We start from the raw sequence: 22,081 nt of genomic DNA, 5'->3' as shown, positions 1-22,081 counted from the left end.
TAAAGTATATGTAGTAGATGGCTTTGGACTTTACCACCTATTTCTACCCTCAGTTGTCATCTTCTATCAAATTCCAGGATACCTCTAATATTTTTTGATAACTGTGGCCTCTGGCTCATTCTTCTCTCAACCATTTTCCCTATCGTTATTTTTGGTAACTTCAGCATATTGATATATGTGGGCTTATTATTTCCTAGACTCCTCGAATTCAATGATTTGTCCTCTATCCTACTCAGCTATAACTATGAGGAGGAGAGGGACAATCAATGGGACTTGGCCAGAAGTTCTCTAGACTCCTAAACCCAGACCTCCTTTGAACTATATCATGATGCCTTCACAGTCAGTCAGTATTTATGGGGGCATAAACTCTGACATCTCTGCATTCAGTAATGGCTAACTCCAAGAAAGATAACTGGGTGCAAGTTGTTTTGTTATTGTCTGAAGGTCAAGATATTCTGGGGGGAAGTATCATTGAAGAAAAATCAATAGCAGCCTTCATAAATGTCAGAATAAAATGCCATTCAAAACTTGTATAAAAGGTTAATGATATCTTATTTTGAGTGTTTCAAAATACATGATCAGATTAAATAGAAGCTACAATGTCATGTTTTTCCCCATGAAAAGACAAAGTAATTAGCTAAAGCTATTTAAATATCCTGATAAATATATGAAAAAGTTGTCATTGAACATTTAAATCAGGAGAGGTCAGGAAAGGGCAGAGTAAGAATCTGTGGTAAAATGCTATTTTATGGAGACATTGAGGGAGTCGTATGTTTTCAGAGGAATTAAGCGAATACCCAGGAGACAAGTTCAGATATGCCAGGGCATCTTGAGACAAAGGCTTAATACCGATCTTGGGTTATGGTGTCTCTTTGGTAACCATGGTGAAGCTGGATGAGCTTAAATACTGTGTGTTGGAAATTCCTCGAGAATGAGTCAATAGTAAATCTCTTGCGGGTAAAATTGGGCTGAAATATTTCAAAGTCAGATTTGGAAATCTATGCTCGAAGACTTCAGAAATATCAGCTAGAGTTGGTTAAAGGACAAACCTCACAGGCCCTTATTAAAAAAAAAAAGATATTCTACAACAAATAGGCTAGTGTGTCTCTTGAGCAACTTGTATTTCTTAATGGGATCAAATAACTGAAATCCACTGATTTCTCAAAATTATCACTGAATCCATGTGTTATAAGCACATTTCTGCTTAGAGATGAACAGGATATGTGCAGATTCTGTGAATGAGTTCATGATTAATCATTCTAAAGAGTCATATTCTTCCAATAAGGATGATAAATGTATTGCCTCAGTTTTCTTCAGCAACTGATGTATCATAATCTTCTGAACTTCCTGGGTCAGGAAAGAAACCCTTCTGTTCTCAAGTTCTCACTGCTGAGTAGGGAATAAGAGAATCAGAAGTCACCATTTTACCTTTTAATGTCCAAGATGGTGGCTTCAGCAGATGGGAAAAAAACATTTCTCTTACTCTCTGTGGTGCCTTCATCATGGTTCATATTCTGGTGCCTTCTCTTTCCCAGTCTAGTCCTTCCAGGGTGAGTGTCTGTCTGCTGCTGTGTAGACATAGTTGTTAAATGCCTGCTATACTGAGTACAAAATGATAAGATAGATCTCTATTAGAACTTAAATGGAATTTGGATGATAAAGATTTCCATTTATTGACCCATGAGAAATTAGTAGATCCAAAGCTTATTCTTCAATGTCTACTTTTTAAGAAAAACAATGCAGGGATCCAGATAAAAACATTTATTACTTCCCTATCTTTTTTCTATTGCAAGGGGAGGATTTAACTTTGGTCCCTATACCAAGTAAACCATTGTTTAGAATTGAAGAAAATGCAAAATATAAAATGATGGTGGTGAGGGAGGGATCTCACTTTAAATGCTAAAGGAAATACTAGAAGAAAAATAAATCTTAGAAAATCTAGTAACAATCTTAGTCTTTTGTTAAGTGTTTATACCACAAAGTATTGAAGAGACTTTGTTTTTCCAAAAAAAAAAAAAAAAGCAAAACCAAAACTGATTAACAATTAAAAATGGCACTCATTCTCTTGTATTACATTTCATTATACTTCATTCTCTTGTATTACAAGACCAAACTAAAAATTAAGTCAGGGTAAAGAGTAAAAACCAGTGGCTCTGTATTTCTCAGGTAAAGTAGTTTATTCTTTTAGGTAATGCCTAATATACATGCACTAACCATACATGATTAGTGAATGATGGATTTGGTCAAATTTCTTGTATGGAAATTTCTTTTAGGCTATGGGCAGACATGTAAAGTGTAGCCATGTTAATATGCAGGGGAGTTGCTTCAATTTATTCCCATATAGCCATGCCTGGGAAAGTTAACTTATTCAACTTTGTGACAAAAAAAATGGTATGGAAAATGTATTTTTTTCATTTGAGATAAAGGTAAAAAGAGCAAGCATAAAGTGATATTTATAGACAATGATGGACATTTGTGATACAACCATTTAAAATTGTACGTAGGATTAGATTACTCCTTTAGATAGGTGAAATGTGTTCAAGCCCCAAAAGATACTTTTTCATGACTGGGGAAGGCATAGTGCAGAATAATGTATAAATGTATATATCTGTATGTTAGTGATAGTGTGTGAGTGGTGGGACGGGGTATGGAATTTAAGAAAAGTGCCATCAGCCAGACAATCATGAAATGGGAAAAAAAAAAATCCAAAGCGAATTATTTTGAGTATGTGCCAGAGAAAACCACTACTCCCACTATGATAGAAATACTTTAGACTGGAAAAAAAAAATCTCATGATCCACTAATACCAGAAAGAATTAATCCCCCACTATTCCACACTTGCTTCCTTTTTCACATTAGGTTGCCATAAAGAATTGTTAGAAAACCAAAAACCAATTCAAGTATAAGACTAATATTTATGGGATTCATCTTCAAAGAAGATAGCTTAACTTCAGTGAAACTTCAGTGAAAATGACTTTCCTTTTCTGAAACAGAAAACTCTTGCATGAATTGAAAACCAACTTAGGGGCGCCTGGGTGGCGCAGTCGGTTAAGCGTCCGACTTCAGCCAGGTCATGATCTCGCGGTCCGTGAGTTCCAGCCCTGCATCAGGCTCTGGGCTGATGGCTCAGAGCCTGGAGCCTGTTTCCGATTCTGTGTCTCCCTCTCTCTCTGCCCCTCCCCCGTTCATGCTCTGTCTCTCTCTGTCCCAAAAATAAATAAAAAACGTTGAAAAAAAAATTAAAAAAAAAAAAAGAAAACCAACTTAAATGCCTTGATTTATTTAAAACTTTCCCTTCTCCATCATGAAAAGCCTAGTTTCTGTCTTGTCAGAAACAGCCTTTATTTTTGTATGAGGTTTTATCCATGGAGACAACTCCCCCTGCTGTGACAAGTGCTTAATTGCAAAAGTATTTTCCTTTTTTTTTTTTTTTTTTTTTTTTGCTCTCAGAAAGGCTATTAAGACTAAAGGTACAATTGTTGAAGTGAAAATGACTTTATTTTGAATATACATATCATTCATTCAGTTTCATTTTTATATTGCATAGCCTTGTATGGAAGTATATAGGGAAAAATAAACAAATATCTAGGCATGGAAGTATACAGTCAAAGAAGACATTCAATACATATCCTTGAACAGGCTTAGTAGCATTGTAGGACAGTATCCATTAGAAAAGAATGGGTTCATGCAAAAAATCTATCCAAACAATGGTAGGCAAGTGCAATCAGTACAAGTTATAGTTTTTTGGGTACAAAAAGTATACATGTTCTTTGGATTGAAAACATAATATAAATGAATGGCTTGGCTTTTATGTCTAAGCCAAAAATCATCTATAGAAGATGTGTGGATGTCACATGTGACAATAATGTGCTTAAGGCCACAGACAGAGGTCACCAGCTGACAAAGAGAATGCTGAGAGGTAGGGCAAGTAAAAAAAGAAGAAAAAAAAAGAAAAGAAAAGAAAGAAAGAAAAATAAAAAGAAAAATAAATGCAATAAAACCACCTCTGCCTAAATTAGAAAATAGCAAAGGCATTAAAATGATAACAGCCTCCATACTATGCTGCATTTCTATTTTCTGTCAAAACAATTCACTGTGAATCACTACAAAGTTCAGTGAATAAGATAAGGCAACAAATGTAAAGCCTTGGCATTAGGGCAAGTTTAATTTCCTTTCATTTTACACAGGAGGGGGGAAAAGAATACAGAACTAGAAAATGCACATCTTTCCATTCAACAACACTAATTTTTAAATGTTCATATATACTGTGTTTGGCACAAGAGGGATAGGCACATGAAGATTAATTAAATCTCAAGCTTCCACCTCCAAGATTTTACATATGGAAAGCTAAGCAAAGATAACAGTTCTTTACTGTTTTAAAAATCAAATGCTTAAGCAGGTTTTAAAAATTGAGATGAAAAATATGATAAGGAAAAACAGCAAAGAAAGATACTGAACAAAATCTCCTGGTTTCCTTTATAGTTCCTTTTTTTCCCGTTTATTTTTTCCAAATTGCATTTTACAGCAGAAATGCAGACCACTTAGGATAGCTATGGCTCAATATTGCTTGGTGCTTTCCTCTTAAGACATCATCTTCTTACACTCCACTGAACAGAAAACCATCCCTTCTACTGGCATGAACTTCTGCCCAATGAGACACTTGCTGCAGCAGGAACACAAAAAGCACTCTGTGGACGCATGCCAGCTGAAGTTGTTATAGGTCACTCGCTGCACTTCAGGATCAATGGCATTGTGGCATCCTTGACAAACCTGTTAAGTCAATTACACAAATAAGAGAAGAGGATGAGAGATCAAACTGTGATGGTAACATTGTCATGTAGGAACAAACAACACATTTCTTTCAGATGGTAAATTTAACTGAGAATGGCCACCTCAAGAATATACAGCTGAGAGTGACCTTCTGGTTAACCTTTTTAGCCAACTTAATTGGGGTCTAAATGTAGAGCACTGTGAGGAATAACAGGTGAAGGCCAAAAGGTGATTTGATGCTTGTAAGATATCCCATGATGTTTGAAGCAGAAAGTCTCGATGGCAAGTTTCAAAGCAGTTTCCTTTCAGCGTATTCTACTAGACTGCATCTTAGTAATTATAAAAAAAAGTCTTACGATTTTTCCTATAATACCAAATGCTGGTGAAGATGTGGAACAACAGGAACTCTTATTCATTACTGGTGGGAATGCGAAATGTATAGCTACTCTGGGAGATAGTTTAACAGTTTCTTAGAAAACTAAACCTACTTTTATCATAAAATCTAAAATTGTGCTCCTTGGTATTTACCTAAAGGAGTTGAAAACTTAGACCCACAAAAACCTGCACATGGATGTTTATAGGATCTTTGTTCATAATTGCCAAAATTTGAAGCAACCAAGATTTCTTTTGGTAGGTGAAGGGATAAATACACTGTGGTACATCCAGACAATGGACTATTAACCGGTGCTAAAAAGATATGAGGTATCAAACCATGAAAAACATGGAGGATTAAATGCATATTGCTGAGTGAAAGAAGCCAATCTAAAAAAGCAACATACTGTATGATTCCACCTCTATGACATTTGGCAAAGGCAAAACTATGGAGAAAATAAGAAGATTGTGGTTGCCAGGGGTGGGATAGGGAGGTGGGAGAAAGGAACAGGTAGAACACAGAGGACTTTTAGGTCAGTGAAAACATTCTCGATGATATTATAATGATGGATGTGTGTCATTCGCCTGTTCTACACATTTGTCCAAACCCACAGAATATACAACACCAGGAATGAACCCTGAGGTAAACTACGGACTTTGGGTGATTATGATATGTCAATGTAGATTCATCCTTGGTAAAACATGTAGCATTCAGGTGAGTGATGTTGATAATGACTGATGTTATATATGTTTGAGCACAGGGGTTACAAAGGAAGTTGCTGGATCTTCCTCTCACTTATGTTTTAAAACTAAAACTGCTCTTAAAAAATAGTCTTAAAAAAAGATTTTTCCTCACTCTTTAAAGCTTTGAAGTAGTAATTTTACTAGCTTTACCTCTGACACATGAGATTATTAACACCACTAATTTCTATACAGTATGAAATGAAAATCATGTTCAAGGTAATTAAGGACTCAATTAAAAATACTGACAGTGTTTGAGAATAATTAGTTTGCACTAAAAATATAACTTGTAGTTAACTGGTTTCTGTTCTAAGTCATAATTTATGTATAATCTAATATTGTAAAACATTAATACTTACATTCTTTGTACCATTCAGTGTATGTTATGTACAAATAAATATATGGCATACATGCACATTCACACCCAGACACATACATAATTTTCTCCTTTAGCTGAGCATGTATATGAAGAAAATACATGAACAACCCTCAGTATTATAGGAGAAAACAAAACTACCCTATTAAGACCTCCAAAACACTAGACAGACCATAGGCCTTCTTGTTTATGCATGTTCTGAATGAATGTGACCATCTAAAGGTTTTGTTTTAAGTATTTTTATAACAAGTGAAGAAAGGAACGAATTGTCCTGCATTACATAAAAATGTCTAATCTTCCACACCTTTGGTTTCTTAATGTCTGTCAGGAATCACTGAGAGCTGAAGGTAGGTCATTTAACCTGACCCTCCTTACTTAGGAGACCTTAAAATGTGGCTACTGTTCAGTAGGGAAACTGGTTTAGGGTATGATGTGAGACCTTGTTACAAATATCCACTTCGAACATGCAATATACTTTCCATACTTTATAGAGCTACACGGCTTCTAATTACAGAGACTATAGCTGCTTAATTCACAGGTTATGTCAACCTAGTGTTTCCTGAGAAGCAAGGGAGAGATTCTCTCTCCATGGTCAATACACTCTTCCTGAATACAACAAAAATGAGTGTTTTAATTACAAATGCACTCTTAATTTGTAGCTGTACCAGGCAAGCAGTTGCTTTTGCAAATATTCCTATCTTGTAGCTTTCTATTTAGAATGTAGTTCTATGTAGTTTTTATGTTTCATATTAATTTTTCAATATTTTAAACACGCTTGTATAAAACAGAAGCATGTCACACTCAATTTTTTTAATCCCTTGCTTTTAGACCAAGACATACCTTTATTTCATTCCTCTAATAATACTTGTGGATCTTTTTATAATCTTTTAAAACTCATGTTGATTTTAGAACTTTTTAATATTTATTTATTTTGAAAGAGAGAGAGAGAGAGCGTGAGTCGGTAAGGGACAGAGAGAGAGGGAGAGAGAGAATCCCAAGAAGCCTTAGCATCATCAGAGCAGAACTTGATGCGGGGCTCGATCCCATGAACTGTGAGATCATGACCTGAGCTGAAACCAAGAGTTGGACGCTGAACCCAGAGTTGGAAACCAAGAGTTGGACGCTGAACTGAGCCACCCAGACGCCCCTTTCATTTGTGATTTTCAAAAAGAGATAACTACTATTCAATTATATGTAAAATTGACGGAATTGTTTAGATTAAAAAAAATGAACTAATGAACACACTGAATGGTATAGGAATTTAGGATTAGTGGTTTCGTATAATTTAGTTTTGCTAATAATTTGTCATTCATCCCGAAGTCTGACATTTAGTCCCAGCTAAGGTCTACTGCTCCTAATTTTTCATAAATCTGAAAGTTGCCTAGGCCTCATTGAGGGTCTGGGGATTATGGAAACAATCAGGGGATAATGTGTTTTTCACTTTCTGCTTGGCATTTGATTTTTCTGGGCTCTTAAACCTCTGATATTTCAATTAGTTCTTATATCCTTAAATTTCTCCTACTTCTTTTAGTTTATTTATACACAATGTGAAAAAGCTAATGACACTGGTTGTAATGAGCTCTCTGGTGGGAGGTTCCTGTGAGATCTCAGAGATGTGAAGTCAGGGGGTGGCCATTTGAGACCAGAATTCCAGAGACCATGCAGAGACAAACTAGGTGTATTTCCCATTACCCTCTTTCCAAGTTAATTTTTATCTCAGAAATGCCCTGTTTTGAGTTCAGTTCTTGCCTTCAGGTTTATACATAATTTGTTTGTTTGAAGATTAAAAGATCTTAGCAGACTGATGCTCTGAACTAGATAATCTTCAAAATTTTACACCATTTAGTATGTGGCATGGGTAGCTCTTTTTGCCATGTGCTGGCTTGCTCAGGCAATGGAGAGAAATGTTCATTTTACTTTTAGACAAAGGGCAACAGTGCATCTTACTGAGAAAGTAAACTTTCTAAAAGAAATCACACCATATTGTAAAGCTAAATAATTTAGACTCTCTCTCTTTTAATAATATCTGTGGTTATTCCTCTCTATTGGTTAGTTACAATATAATGAAGACAAACTTCTAACAGTTAAATAAAGCAGCTTCGTCTATTTAAAGCTTTATACAGTAAATATTTATTGAGTATCTACTATGCTGTTCTAGTGTTGGAAGTACAAAACAAAGCAAACAAAATTTCTGCCCCCATGGGGTCTGCATCCTAGTCCTTGAGACCAAGGTCACACACCCCTACAATAAAATACATATTATGGTAACCCTTTCTTTTCCTTTAGAGAAACTGTAGGAACAAAATTCAGAGAAGCAGTTTTTAGCTAAATTATGTACCAGGCCACATGGTGATTCATTATCTTTTCCCCAAGTACAATGAGGGTCCCTGTTGATCCCAAAGATAATGAGAAATATTAGAACACAAATCAGTCACTCAAACATTTCCTAAGGGCAGACATTAAGGACATGGAAATAAACAGGCAAGCTCTATCCACCAGCTACTTATAGTCTAGGCGAGGAGACAGATGGGTGGTATTAATTACATACAGATGTGACTCATGGGAACACAGAGAGGCATTGTGGCCAGAGAAAAGGGGTGGAGCTTGGGGCAAAAAATCAAGAAAGGTGTTCTAAAAAAAGTTAAGCCTACATCAATTCTGGGGGAATATACAAGCATGTCAGGTAAAATAGGGAATAGGAAGGAGGGTGGATCAGACAAAGGAATTAGTGTGAATAGAAGACCAAGAACAGTGTATAAACTAGAAAATGAGTAACTTTGTGTTAGATAACTAGTAGAAGAGGCTGGGCAGGCAAGAAAGGGCTAGATCTGTTAAGAAAAGGCTTGATGATTACGTTTGCATTTCAGAAAGATTATCTTCCATCATAACAGAAGGTGGCTTTGCACAAGGTGAAGAATGGAAGCGGGGAGACCAAATTCGAGGTCACTACAATAATCCGAATGACAAAAAATAAAGGTCTGATGTTGAGTAGTTGTAACTGTGAGGATCTGAGATTTACTGATAAGGCAGAATTGACAGAAAATGATGGACTATACTCGGGAATGTATAAAGGTTGAAAATTTTGGCACTGGAATCAAAACTAGTTACTTTATTTTCCGTAGTATCACACTCCTGGAATGATATAAATATTTCATTCTATTCTTTTATGCTTTACTTGATAGCTCATGGGAGTCTTTAGCTAGTACATATTTTCCTGCTTATAAAGAAGTAAATGTCTATCATTTTAATACCGCTGGATTAAAGGGTTTACCATATATGGTCAATTTTCTTTATATACTCTTTATCTAAATTACTTATCTCTTGGCCATCATGCAATAGCAGCTCTGTGTAAGCAGGGTAGAGCTAAGAAAAAAATATATATTTATTTTTTATGTATTTTTATATTATATTTTATAAATATATTTATATTTTAAGTATATTTACCATTAAATATTTGAATGTTTGGCTGATGCAAATAAATCTAAACACACAGGTCAAATTTTGTTATACTAAATCAATTCGCAATGAGGGTTTAAGAACTAGGCATTGTACAATCTCCAGGTTAAAAATAAAAAATGAAGCCTTAGTGGGGGGCTTTAGGAACATGAACAGAAATCATAAACACTCAAATACAGCTAAGGAATATGAACAGCCCCTAAAAATATTAATGTAAATGACTCTGATCTATATGATGAGAATCAATCAATCTCATTCCCATTAAAGAACTATTTTTTAGTGGGGATTTGATTACTAAGTAGTGCTTATAATCTACAGAATATACTGTACAGATAGAAATCTTGAGGTAGCTCACAGTGAATGTATGTATTGTTTTTGAATTACCTGAAATTTAACACCCTGTGGTAGGGATTATATGTTTCCTATTTAAGGGTATTACCGTCTGTTTCTCATTTGTGAGAGGGTCAAATAAAGGCATAATGTAAAGTCCTAAAGCAGGTCAAGGCGACCATATGCCTAGAATGCTCCTTACCACAGCATGATTCTTCACATAGCAGGGCTTACACACGGGCTTGTCATTGACCATCACGTATATTTCCCCAGCTAGGATGTTGTCACAGTCAAAGCAGCAGAAGTGTTTCAAATGCCAATTTTGGTTTTCTGCCTGGGTGTACTCATTGCTGAATATTAACTGAAAAGAGGGCAAAAATAAGATGAATCATATATTTTCCTTTTTGGTACAAACGACAACGCCAGATTCTTTAGATCCACAGATAATATCAACCTACTTTCCTGGGCCCAAAGTCTAAAAATAACCTAAAGCTTACACTCGGCTTATTATTTAGTTTAGCGCAAATCAATCTTTTTTGTTTCTAGACGGTCTTTCATTAGTCAACACAATTAACACGGTCACGCAGAATGACTGAAGTTAAAAGATTTTCTTTTCCACTCATCTCCTCTGCATGTAAATAAAGCAACTGATGCTTGGTTAATTCATGTCACCTTTCTGCTAAGGATGGCCTTGTTAGATGGTAAGGGGACTCTATGGAGGTACGAGAAGTAGCCTGCCTGCGGTGGCCACAGAGAACATACCTCATCACAGCCAGCACATCGTGGTTTCTCACTGTCACAGTAATGTCTGCCACAGTATAGCTTCCCATTCTTCCAGAAATAAATCATGTCGACCAGGAGTTCCTGGCAGGCACTGCAGACGAAACAAGCCGGGTGCCACAGTTTATCATAGCCGGCTCTTTCAGCGTAGATGGCTGGGTCACCCTCCTTCATACTCAGTTTGCAGCAGTAGCAGGACTGAAAGGGAAGTCATCCAAAACAATCTGGTCATCGTAACCTGGGCATTTCTCATCATCAGTTTACCAAGAATTCGGAGAAAAAATTTACAAGAGAGATGATTTCTACTAACATTAGTAATTTGTCCATGGAGACAACCAGGTGTTCTTACTTCCAGGAAGTGGGCTCCCTTGGCTTCCTCCAGTCTCTTCAAACCTAATTTTTGTGCCCTGCTGGTAACAGAGCACTGTTTCCTTAATTAAAGTCACTTACAGAAAAGGGCTAACAGTAATTTTCACCACAATTTTTAAGGGGTTCTCTCAAAATGATTACCTTAGAGCTTATTATTACCTTTTCTTGCTAAGCCTTATTGGTTGGATCTATGGGAAATATATTACAGGAAGTTTGGCTCTTACTCTTTGTTCATCTGTATCATAATTCTCTTCTACTTTCAAGGCATAAAAAAAAAGACTTCAATTTCTCTAAAAGATTTTTTAAAAATATGATTGACTATATAGTTGACCCTTGGACAACACAGGGGTTAGGGGTGCTGACTCCCCAATGCAGTAAAAAATCCATGAATAACTTTCTTTTCCACATATAAATTTTGACTTCCTCAAAACTTAACTACTAATAGTCTACTGTTGACTGGAAGCCTTACCAATAACATAAATGGTCCATTAACACATATTTTGTATGTTATATGTATTATGTAATGTATTGTTACAATAAACTAAACTAGAAAAAAGAAATTATTAAGAAAATCCTATGGAAGAGAAAATACATTTATAGTACTATATTGTATTAATTAAAAAAATCTGTGATAAGTGGACATGCACAGTTCAAACCCATTTTTCAGGGTCAACTGTATACTCACATAAATTTAAATTTGAATTTTAGGCATGTTCTCACAAACAAAACTGAGTTAACCAAAGCATATATTATTCTTGTTTGTGGGAAGAGATAAACAATTAACACCAAGATTATGTTTAGAAATAGATTCTATATTAGTATGTCATATTCCAGCATGACACCAATGCTAACTACCATGTACACATACAACTCCCAATTATCCTTGGCAACAGATAATCAGAAAACCTCGCTTTAGACAGAGGTTTCCAACATGATGATTTGCTAAAATAAACCTAAACTGAATTTTAATTTATTTCCTTCACCTACCCTTTTGGAAAACAGAGGAATGGCTCCTCAAAAAAATGTTCAAAGAAAGGGAAATAACCAGTAAATACACCAATTGAGCCAATGGTGTGACCTCTCTACTTACATACTGAGTTCTTTTGTGTTCGGCCGATTTGCCCTCCATGGCCCCCACTGCTGCGGTGGTGCTTCTGTCCCCTCCAGGGAGAAGCATTCTGTTGGGGCCTTGCGTGTCCATCTCACGGGGAAGTTTGACATCTCCTACTCCCAGAGCCTCACTCTTATATTTCTTCACAAACTGCTCCATCTCCTTCACCTCTTTGGGAGACAACTCATGGCACTTTGAAGGGTCTTGATCGTGTGCAGGGAGCTGCTTTGCCAGCTGCTTCTTTCGGTACTGTGCCCCCTCTGAGCCTGCCACGGGCTGCTTCTCCTTCGGCAGCATCTGCATGTATTGCCTGGCCTGAGCCACAATGAGACCAGTGTTAACTGGGAGATGGTCTGGCCATTAGACAAGCAATATTTTATAATACACATCAGAAGCGAGTTATTTAAGAAAGAAAAGTATTTTATCCATTTGTAACAGTCTTCGTAATATAAATATGTTGAGATGAAAACACATTCAAAAAAGGTACAGCAAATAGATTTAGTTCAGTAAAAATAAACACATTTTTCTCCATGATATGAAAGCTTTTTTTCAGCTTATAAAAGATTTTGCTTACTAATGTCTACTTGAGCTAAATATACAAATGTATATTTGCAAGAGAACATCAATTTTTAGAAGGCACGTTTAGATGTTTAGAATGGCCTGTATAGATCAACAGTGTTTTCACCATTATAAAAAATATTATCACAAGGTTCACTTGAATGATTTTAACTAATCTTCTTAAAAGACTTCCAAATGTCATATTTAGTTGTTATTAACAGTAAAGGGAGTTTGACACAAAATTGCCCTTTTTTGGCCTTACATAGTAAAATATACTGTTTAACATTGTTTCATTCTAAAAAAAATGACAGAAAATTCTATTCTTTACATATTCTTCGCTATCTTAAGAGAAATCTTCTCAAGAGTAAGCTAGAAGTTACTAGATTTATACAAAACATCTGTTTTCATCTAATTATTAAGAATGTCAGACCATTCGCTCAAAAAGATTAACATATCTAAGTAGTCAAGAAATTCTATGAAGTATCTAATCTTAGTTTTAAAAAACCAATAGCAGTTGGAAGTCAAAGTAACAAGAACCCCAGAAAAATAATGGACTTGGGGTTGATTAGCTCACTAAAGGACTGCCCTAAATAAGTAGCCTCAGAACTTTAACAAAGAGATGGCCCTTCCCCTTATTATTTACCAATGCCTGATTCTGGACAGGAGGAGCCCACTCGTAGGTAACTGTATTGATGGAGACGTTCTTCTTGGCAGCAACTGGATTGGTCAGTATCATAACATTGCGTTTATACATGGGAATTCCATCTGTTTTTAGCTTGGCAATCAGGGTGGTATATTTGGTGTCTTCAAAAAGTTTTCCCACTTTTCGATCCTCTTCATTGCTCAAGAGGACGTCATGCTCTTCTTGGCCACACTTGCAGTTACGACATATTTTTCTATAAGTTTGGAGATAAGTAAGCAATAACTAATTATACCTAATCAATAAGTAAATATACTCAAATATTTATAGTTTATAAAATACTTTTATATGCATTCCATATAATGGTACAGAAAGGCAAGCCACTGGGTAGGGATTCTAAGTACCTATCCATAAATTTAAGCAAGGAAACATAAAAATGTACCTTCACTTTATAACACCTTAAAAAGTTAGGTTTTGATTAAGTGTATGCTCAAGGGGGCATGTCTGAACATTCCTCATTTTCTTAAATAGATAAGTAAATAAAATCACCAAAACACTATCATAGAAAGAGGTTTCATATTTTATTGCATGGTAACATTTATTTCATAGTCATTACCCAAGTTTTTTGTTTTTTTGTTTTTTTTTAATGAGAGGGAGACTGATATAACTTCTCTGATTAAGGACTATTATCCTAGATTTAGCTTTAGCTTTCCTCATTTCCTTTCCTGTCCCCTTTCTATTTCCTTTCCTCTCCTTTTTCATTTCCTGTTTCCTTTTTCCTTTCTCTTTCTTTCCTTTCCTTTTACTTCTTCAAACACTCAGTGACCACTTACTATGTGCTTTCTTATGTATAAAAAAATAGATAAATGAAAGTCTCTGGACTTTTCAAGAAATGAAATGAAAGATACCACTAAATGAAAGACACCGCTCCCCTTCCCCAATCTGGTCTAGCAGGTAATCATTCTTTAATGCAACATATATGAGTGTCCATGTGCTAAACAATGTACTTTATTGATATGCCCTATTACTGCATTTGTGATAGGAAAGAAAAGTACAAGGCACTTTGAGAGGGTATAATTTTGACTTGGAACTGGTGAGAAAAGGACTCCATAAAAACAAATTCCATAAGAAAGTAATATATTTAGGTTGAGGTCTGAAGGATGTATAAAACAAGCATGAAATATGTTTGTGTGTGTGTGTGTGTGTGTGTGTGTGTGTGTGTGTGTGTGTGTGTATTTGAGATGGGGTAAAGAAAGAAGAAGAAAAGCCTCCAAATATTGAGTAGAAAGAGTATTTGTGGTGGTCCTGAATTAGGAAAGAGCTTGTGCCCTTAGGTCCCATGGTCTGAGAGGGCTGATATGATTGCAGTGAGGTAAATAAATGGGGAGTGACAAGGTTGGAGAGGTAGGCAGGCATGAGATCATGCAGGGACTTGTAGGATACACTAAAGAATTTGGCTTTCACTCTAAGAATAAGCAGGAGGCACTGAAGGCTTTTAGGTAATGGATAACACAATTAGATCTGTAATACTTATAATATGGAAAATGGGTTAGGGGTAGACATAATTGGAAGTAGGGAGACCAATTAACATGTCAGTGGTGCATCCGGTTTGCAATGGCATGGTTCTAAGTAACAGGGACTACTTCACAAGTGGAATTTACATCTTGGATGGTTATTGTTGTAGTCTACATAAGATGTGTTATAGCTTGGACTAGAGTATTTAACAGTGCAGATTAAAAAAAAAAAGTAACAGATTTAAGATCTCCTTGAATGTAAAACTGACTAAACTTTGTGGTTCATTTGGATGTAGTGATGGTAAAGGGAAGGCCCAGTCTGTCAAAAAATGAACCCAGGTTTCCAAGATGAGTAAGCTGGTAGAAGAAATGTAACTTATTAAGACAATAAATGTAAAAGAAGAATAGATCTTAGGTATTAGGGGAAGATTGATGAAAGTCCTCCAAAATTCAACTACTGAAAAGTTTGAAATGCCTATGAAACAGTATAAAGGTATCAAGTAGATTGTAGGATATAGAAATCTAGTGTTAAAAACTGTAGCCTGGTAGAAAATATAAATTTGGGAATCAGGGTATGACACATTTGCATATAAGTTGAATAGATCACTTTCATCTCCTGGGCAAGAAGAGAGGGAAAAGGTAGAGGACTGGAGGAAGGAAGGAGTCTGGCAAAGAAGCAGAACCTGGAGAAGGTGACAGAGGAAAACAGTGAAGTAGAGAGATTTTGTGGTGTTAAAAACCTAAGCTGGAAGTAAATATAGGGCAAAAAGAATATATAAATCAGAGGGAGGAGGTGAGAGTTTTAAAAGCCATTCCAATATTCTTACATTGTTCAGGAAGATATTGAAGATGCAGATTAACATTAGATGTTGTTAAAGCATGTGTTTTAAACTATCTAGAAAACTAAAGAAGGAAATACTACATAAAATTTCAAACATATAGAGAAAATGGAATGACAATATAAAACTCAATTAATTAAACAGAAGGCAGTAAGAGAGGAGGAAAAAAGAAACTTAGGACATTAGGACATTTAGAAAGCACAAATTAAGATGGTTGATATAATCCAAATATACCAAAAGTCACAATAAACAGACTCAATTCTCCAGTTAAAAGACAAAGGATTTCAGTCTGGATAATACAACAAAATCAAACTATACACAACTCGGAAGAAACACTTAAAATTTAAGGACACAGAAAGGATGAAAGTGTAAAGACGTAAAAAGATACATCAGGCAAATACCAACAAAAAGTAAGTTAGGCATCTGTATTAAAATCATGCACTTTGGACTTTAATGCTTTCATTTAATCTGTAGTAAAGAGTGTGACTACATAGTGACAGAAGTTTAAAATCACCTCTATGATGTAACGATTCTAAAATTAATATAGTCTAATAACCTAAATTCTAATTATATAAGCAAGACACCAAAACTTTAAGAAATAGACAAACTTATTATAGTAATGTTAAAAAATTAGAAATAAAGATTTGAGTAACACAATAAGCCTGATCAAGCAGACACATAAAAAATATCTTATCCAGTGACTGGGGAACACATTCTTTTGGGGAACATTTGAAACACTTCAGAAAACTGAACACATACTGTGCCACAGACAAAGTCTCAAATGCCCAGGAGGGGGCGCCTGCGTGGCTCAGTCAGTTGAGTTTCTGACTTCAGCTCAGGTCATGATGTCATGGTTGATGAGTTCAAGCCCCATATCAGACTCTGTGCTGACAGCTCAGAGCCTGAAGCCTGCTTCGGATTCTGCGTCTCCCTCTCTCTCTGCCCCTCCCCCACTCACGCTCTGTTTCTCTCTCAAAAATAAATACACATTTAAAAAATGAAAAAATAAAAAAAATAAATGCCCAAGGAATCACCATCAACCACATTATCTGAACAGAATATAATTATGCTAGACATCAACAGCAAAAAAGTAACTAGAAAGTAATTTTGGGGTGCCTGGGTGGCTCAGTTAAGCATCCGACTTCAGCTCAGGACACGATCTTACGGCTCATGGGTTTGAGCCCCACATTAGGCTCTGTGCTGACAGCATGGGGACTGCTTGGGATTCTCTGTCTCCCTCCCTCTCTGCCCCTCCCCTGATCTCTCTCTCTCTTTCTCTTTTTGTCTCTCTCTCAAAATAAATAAACTTAAAAAAAAGAAAATACTTTTAAAAGACTCCTAAAAAATTTAATATTGAAACAATCACAATAGAAATGAAAAGAAATAGCATTTTTGAGAAAAGAGAAAACAAAACTATTACTTCTTGAAATGCAGAACACAACTAAAGGAGAAAAGGGACAGCTAACATGCTCAAGTTAGAAAGAAGAGAGAATAAAATTAATTAACTCAGGAAGTTAAAAAAAATTAGAAAAAATAAGCCTGAAGTACATGGAAGGAAAATAAAGATAATAGCAGAAACTAATAAAGCAAATGTTTGTTTCTTGTAAGATGCAGGAAAAAAAAAACATTCAATACATTTCAACATCCCTTCTGATTATATTTTGTTTATTCATTTTAGCTATAGAAGGAAACTAGACAGGATTTTAGAAAGGGTTTCTGGAAAAAAAGCTCAAACTCAGCACACATTATTAGTGCATTCATTTTAGGATGTGAAGCGAGGAAGCAACCTTGCCATCACTTCATTCACATAGTCCTGTGGGTACTAATCAGAGAAGTAAGAAAAATCAAAGAAATAGAAGTTATAAGGATTCATCAGAAAGGAAAAGTTAAACTGTTGTTAATCACAGATGCAATGATTGATCATACAAATGTATTAACATCAGTAAGAGTTTAAGAAGCATTCTGGATTTAAAATAAATAAAATTGGATTTCTCTACACCAAAAAAACTAGGAAAAACAACTAATTATTTATTAGATTGATCTCTTTACTAGATAACAAATTATTAAATAATTACAGATTTTTGTGTCCTGTTTTCTTAAGGTGAGGTGTCCAAACCAAAAATATCAGATCTGACATGTGCAGTCCCAGAAAGAGATTGAGACAGAGAGGGACAGAGTCAGAGATATGAAGGCTAGGGGGGCAAACTAATTTCCTTGTGCACAAATTGGTCAGAAATCTTTATTTGGTAAGCATCTGAAGAGTCTGCAGATTCTAGTTCAGCTATAAAAGACTCTTATATCTGGTTATCTCATACTCCCACCCAGTGGAAAGGAGTATATTGTTCTATTACAGTATGTTCTTCATTCTTGTTCATCAGTTAACAAAAATGATATAATTATTTATAAAACCATCACATTACTTTTGGATCAAGTTTAAAATCATACTTTACTGAGGGGAAAATGGCAGGGTGGGAATTTAGTTCCTAATATAGATAAATAGATCCTTATATGGCTGTGAACTATAGCATGCATCCTAATAATTAGTAAAGTGACTGACTATAGGAGGAAGTAATCATGTTACAAGGATATGTGATGAAAGGTATGGATTTCCTCTGGAAATGTTTATTCCAGTTCTATTCCAGAACAACATGTACACCAGAAAATAAGGGGAACTAGATTTTAGAATTTGAAAGACAAAAAAGCACCTGAAAAAAAAAGCCTTCTGGTTTTCAATTCACAAGCTATGACAAACTGTAACATGAGTAAATAAATTATATTTACTATGAAAATGTTATACATAAAAAGGTATATTAACCAATGATATAAAAGCCATCTCTATACTTTTTCTTATTACTTATATCAGCTATTTTTGGGAGATTTACATTCTGAGAATACATATATTTTCCCCATCCACCCCTCACCAACCCAACATACCTTATTAAGCAAGTAAAATCGGTTAAAGCAATATACCAATAGCAGCAGGAAAAGGAAGTTTTCAGCTTTCAAAGTGGGGAAAACCTGATTGATTCATGATAGCTTTTAAAATCACAAATACATTATAAACCCCATCTGCATCCTTGCCGCAACATGGTGGTCTGTGGTAAAGAGCACTTGGCAGGAATGTGACTCAGCAGGGGTGGGATGGTTTTTCAGTTAGAGTTGTCATCATGACAACAGCTGGAGTGACCACAACCCTTCCAGACCCCTTACCCTGGAGCTCCATTTTTACAACAAAAAGGGATAGCCACAAACCACAATTCAAGAAAGAAACCTATAAAATCTGGGCCAGGTGCCAGGAACTATCCATTACAGAAACAAACGTATGCTATTTAATACTTAAATCTATGCTATTTACTAGTTAAAAATTTTTTTTTAATAATTAATTTTGGGGGTTTTTAGTCTACAGTGTTTTACATTTGAATCACCCATATTTAAATTGGAAAACTTTATTTTTACAAATATCTTTTAAGAACTTTTAATCTCATTAGGAAGACAGCCTGTAAGTTAATTGAGAGGAAAATTCTGTTGAGGAATTGGGGGATTTTCTTGGTATCTAAGAAAAAGCATAAGAATGAGTAGGATATTTATCACATAATTTCAACCTGAAATAACACAGATTCCATCCTTAAGAAAATGAAGAACTTTAAAAAACTGGTTTTATGCCAACTTATAACAAGACAACAATGGCATGGGTGAGCACAGTACTCACGTTGCTGGGGTGTGTACAAACATGTATGGTTTGTTTAGTATCTTTCCTCAGATGCTCCACCAGTAATTTTTGATGATATATGCAGACAGATAGCCTGTTTACTACATTTATTTGATAGCAATTTTGGGGGGAGTTGTAAGTCAGTTACCATATTTAGCACAGTTGCCAAATCTCTAAATCTTCTAAACTCTCCTAGAGCACTTGTCCCCAAATTCTCCATAGGATGTTAATAAAAGTTATGTGGGGGAAGAAAGAAGGGAGGCGAATTCAGAATTAAGTTTATTTAAAATGATCTTTTTTATGACTTTTTAAAAAGATGCAAATGTAGTCTGAGAGAGTGAGAAGGGGAGGAGGATTATTTGTATGAAAAAGTTCTTTGTAAAAAAAAAGTTGAGCATGTTAACACATACACACGCAAAGGTTAATATGAATGACAAATCAGGACTGTAAACTCAAATTTTTACATTACAACTTCAGATTTCTTGAGTTAAATCCAGGAGAGGGAATGCCAAACTGTACCAAAGGTACTACCTCAGAAAAATACATAGATTTACAGTTTCAAGCTGAAAGCAGACAAGAAACTATCCTCCATCCCCAACCCCAAAGAGAAATTATTTTTGTATCACTATTTGTAAAATATATATATATATTTTTGTTTTTACAAGGCAAGTAGTAGCAACTGGAGTGCTCTGACATGCTGCCAGCACTCACAGTGATTTAAAGGTATGGTCATGGCACTACTACAAACCATATTTTAAAAGGGCTGGAAGCTGCCCGTTTATAAGAGGGATATACTTATATGGACTTAAGCATGGGCCTCTTGTTACAGAATTCAACACAAGGATTAATCCATTTATGGTGTGGAATTTTTAGTTTTCAGCCAGCCCTAAGCCAATCGGAAATTCTCTGAACAGATGTATGCTATATTCAAGTAACATTTTTCTTTTAAGATGCTACTGTTTTATTAGATGGATTTATGGAAGATAAGACAAAAGAATAATTTTATTGCTTACGTAATAAATGATCTATTATTCCAAATAATATTACTATACTTTCATATGAAATAATTGATTATAAACTTGAAATCTTGGGTTTGCATCTTAACATTTCATAAATATTTGTTAGCTCTAAATATTACTTTTACTTGACAGTGTGTCCAGAAGACAGTATAGCTCTTATTTGGTAAGTATCAGGCATCCTCAACCTTTTATTTTCTCCTAGTCTTGTAATTATTGATGGAGTGAAGAAAGAGAGTGCTCACAGATAAAGCATCATTGTCCAAAAAAGACATATGTCACAAAAGCACCACACTATAGAGAAGAGAGCCTGGTGCAGTCCAAAGTTCACTGGTCATGAGCGTGTAAACATGGGTTCTAGTTTCTGTTCTGCTGTCTAGAGAGATGGTTGAGGAGGAAGGTTTTGGCAAGCTTTGAGTCCAAATTCTAGCTCTGCCACCTATAAGCCTTGCCTCTGGTAAGTCATTTAACTTCCCTCAGTGTTTGATTTCTCATATATAAAATGGGAATACTATCACTTATCCCAAAGGATAGTATGAAGATTAGTAACAACCAAGTATGTAAAGTGCTATGATAAGCAGAAGTTTAAGACAGCCCCTATGACCTGCATTCTCTGGTGTTAATCTCATGATTATGTTACTATGGTATGGCAAAGAGAAATTATCTAGGTGTGCCAAATCTCATCACATGAGCCCTTAAAAAACATAAGTTTTCTCTGGCTGGGAGCAGAAGAGGAAGTCCGAGAGATTTAAGGCACAGAAAGGATTCCAAGCACGTTATTGACTTTGAAGACAGAGATGGCCATGTGCCAAGGAATGTGAGTGGCTTCTAGAAGCTGGGAACAGCCCCTGACTGACAGCCAGCAAATAAACAGGGACCTCATGCCTGCAACCACAGGAAATGAAGGAAGTGAATTCTACCAACATTACAAATGAGTCTGGAAGCAGATTCTTCTCCCAATTTCCAGATTAGACCTCAATCTGACCAAAACCTTGATTTCAAGCCTTTTGAAATCCTAAGCAGAGCATCCAGTTAAGCCTGCCTTGACTTCTGACCTAATGCATAAATGGATGTTTAGTCAATTAACAGGTGTTGTTTTAACCTGCTAATTTGGAGTAATTTGTTGTGCAGCATAGAAAATCATTACAAGTGCTTATTAGCATGTGACACATAGGAAATCTTTATAAATTATATTTCTTATTAATAATTAATAGGCTCAAATAAGTCATTTTAACTTCCTTGGGTTTTAGGTCGTTGATCTATAAAATGAGGTTTGGCTAACTAAGTTCCAAGTTTTACTCTAAACTTCCATAAGTCTAAGAATTTATTTTTAGTTTTTTATAACTGTTGTGACACACCTTGACAGGCAGTCATGCCTACTGAATCTCTTCCATTCACTCTCTACATTCATTCCGCACCCTTCTGCATGGTACCCTGGGCCATGCTATAGGAGGCTGACCCCTAAGGACTGCAGCAGTGGGCTACCTTGTCCCCAGCAAT

General features: G+C 35.6%; 1 protein-coding gene across 1 annotated transcript in view; it reads right to left on the bottom strand.

Annotated features, from left to right (window-relative positions):
* Positions 1–3,479: 3,479 nt before the first annotated feature.
* TES (testin LIM domain protein) overlaps positions 3,480–22,081 on the bottom strand; it is a 46,235-nt gene continuing 27,633 nt past the window's right edge. Inside the window, exons 3-7 of the mRNA XM_047095662.1 lie at positions 13,507–13,759; positions 12,285–12,620; positions 10,808–11,023; positions 10,248–10,406; positions 3,480–4,770 (exon numbers count right to left, since the gene is read on the bottom strand). Coding sequence (XP_046951618.1) covers positions 4,582–4,770; positions 10,248–10,406; positions 10,808–11,023; positions 12,285–12,620; positions 13,507–13,759 — 1,153 coding nt within the window. The 3' untranslated portion in view covers positions 3,480–4,581. The remainder of the gene's footprint in view (positions 4,771–10,247; positions 10,407–10,807; positions 11,024–12,284; positions 12,621–13,506; positions 13,760–22,081) is intronic.

Source organism: Lynx rufus, unplaced genomic scaffold, assembly GCF_022079265.1.
Source record: "Lynx rufus isolate CCGP_SWC_20201006 ecotype Redwood Valley unplaced genomic scaffold, mLynRuf1.p SCAF_4, whole genome shotgun sequence".
NCBI classification, from domain to species: domain Eukaryota; kingdom Metazoa; phylum Chordata; class Mammalia; order Carnivora; family Felidae; genus Lynx; species Lynx rufus.
The sequence above is the reverse complement of the archived record's forward strand: the minus strand, read 5'-3'. Positions and strand labels throughout refer to the sequence as shown.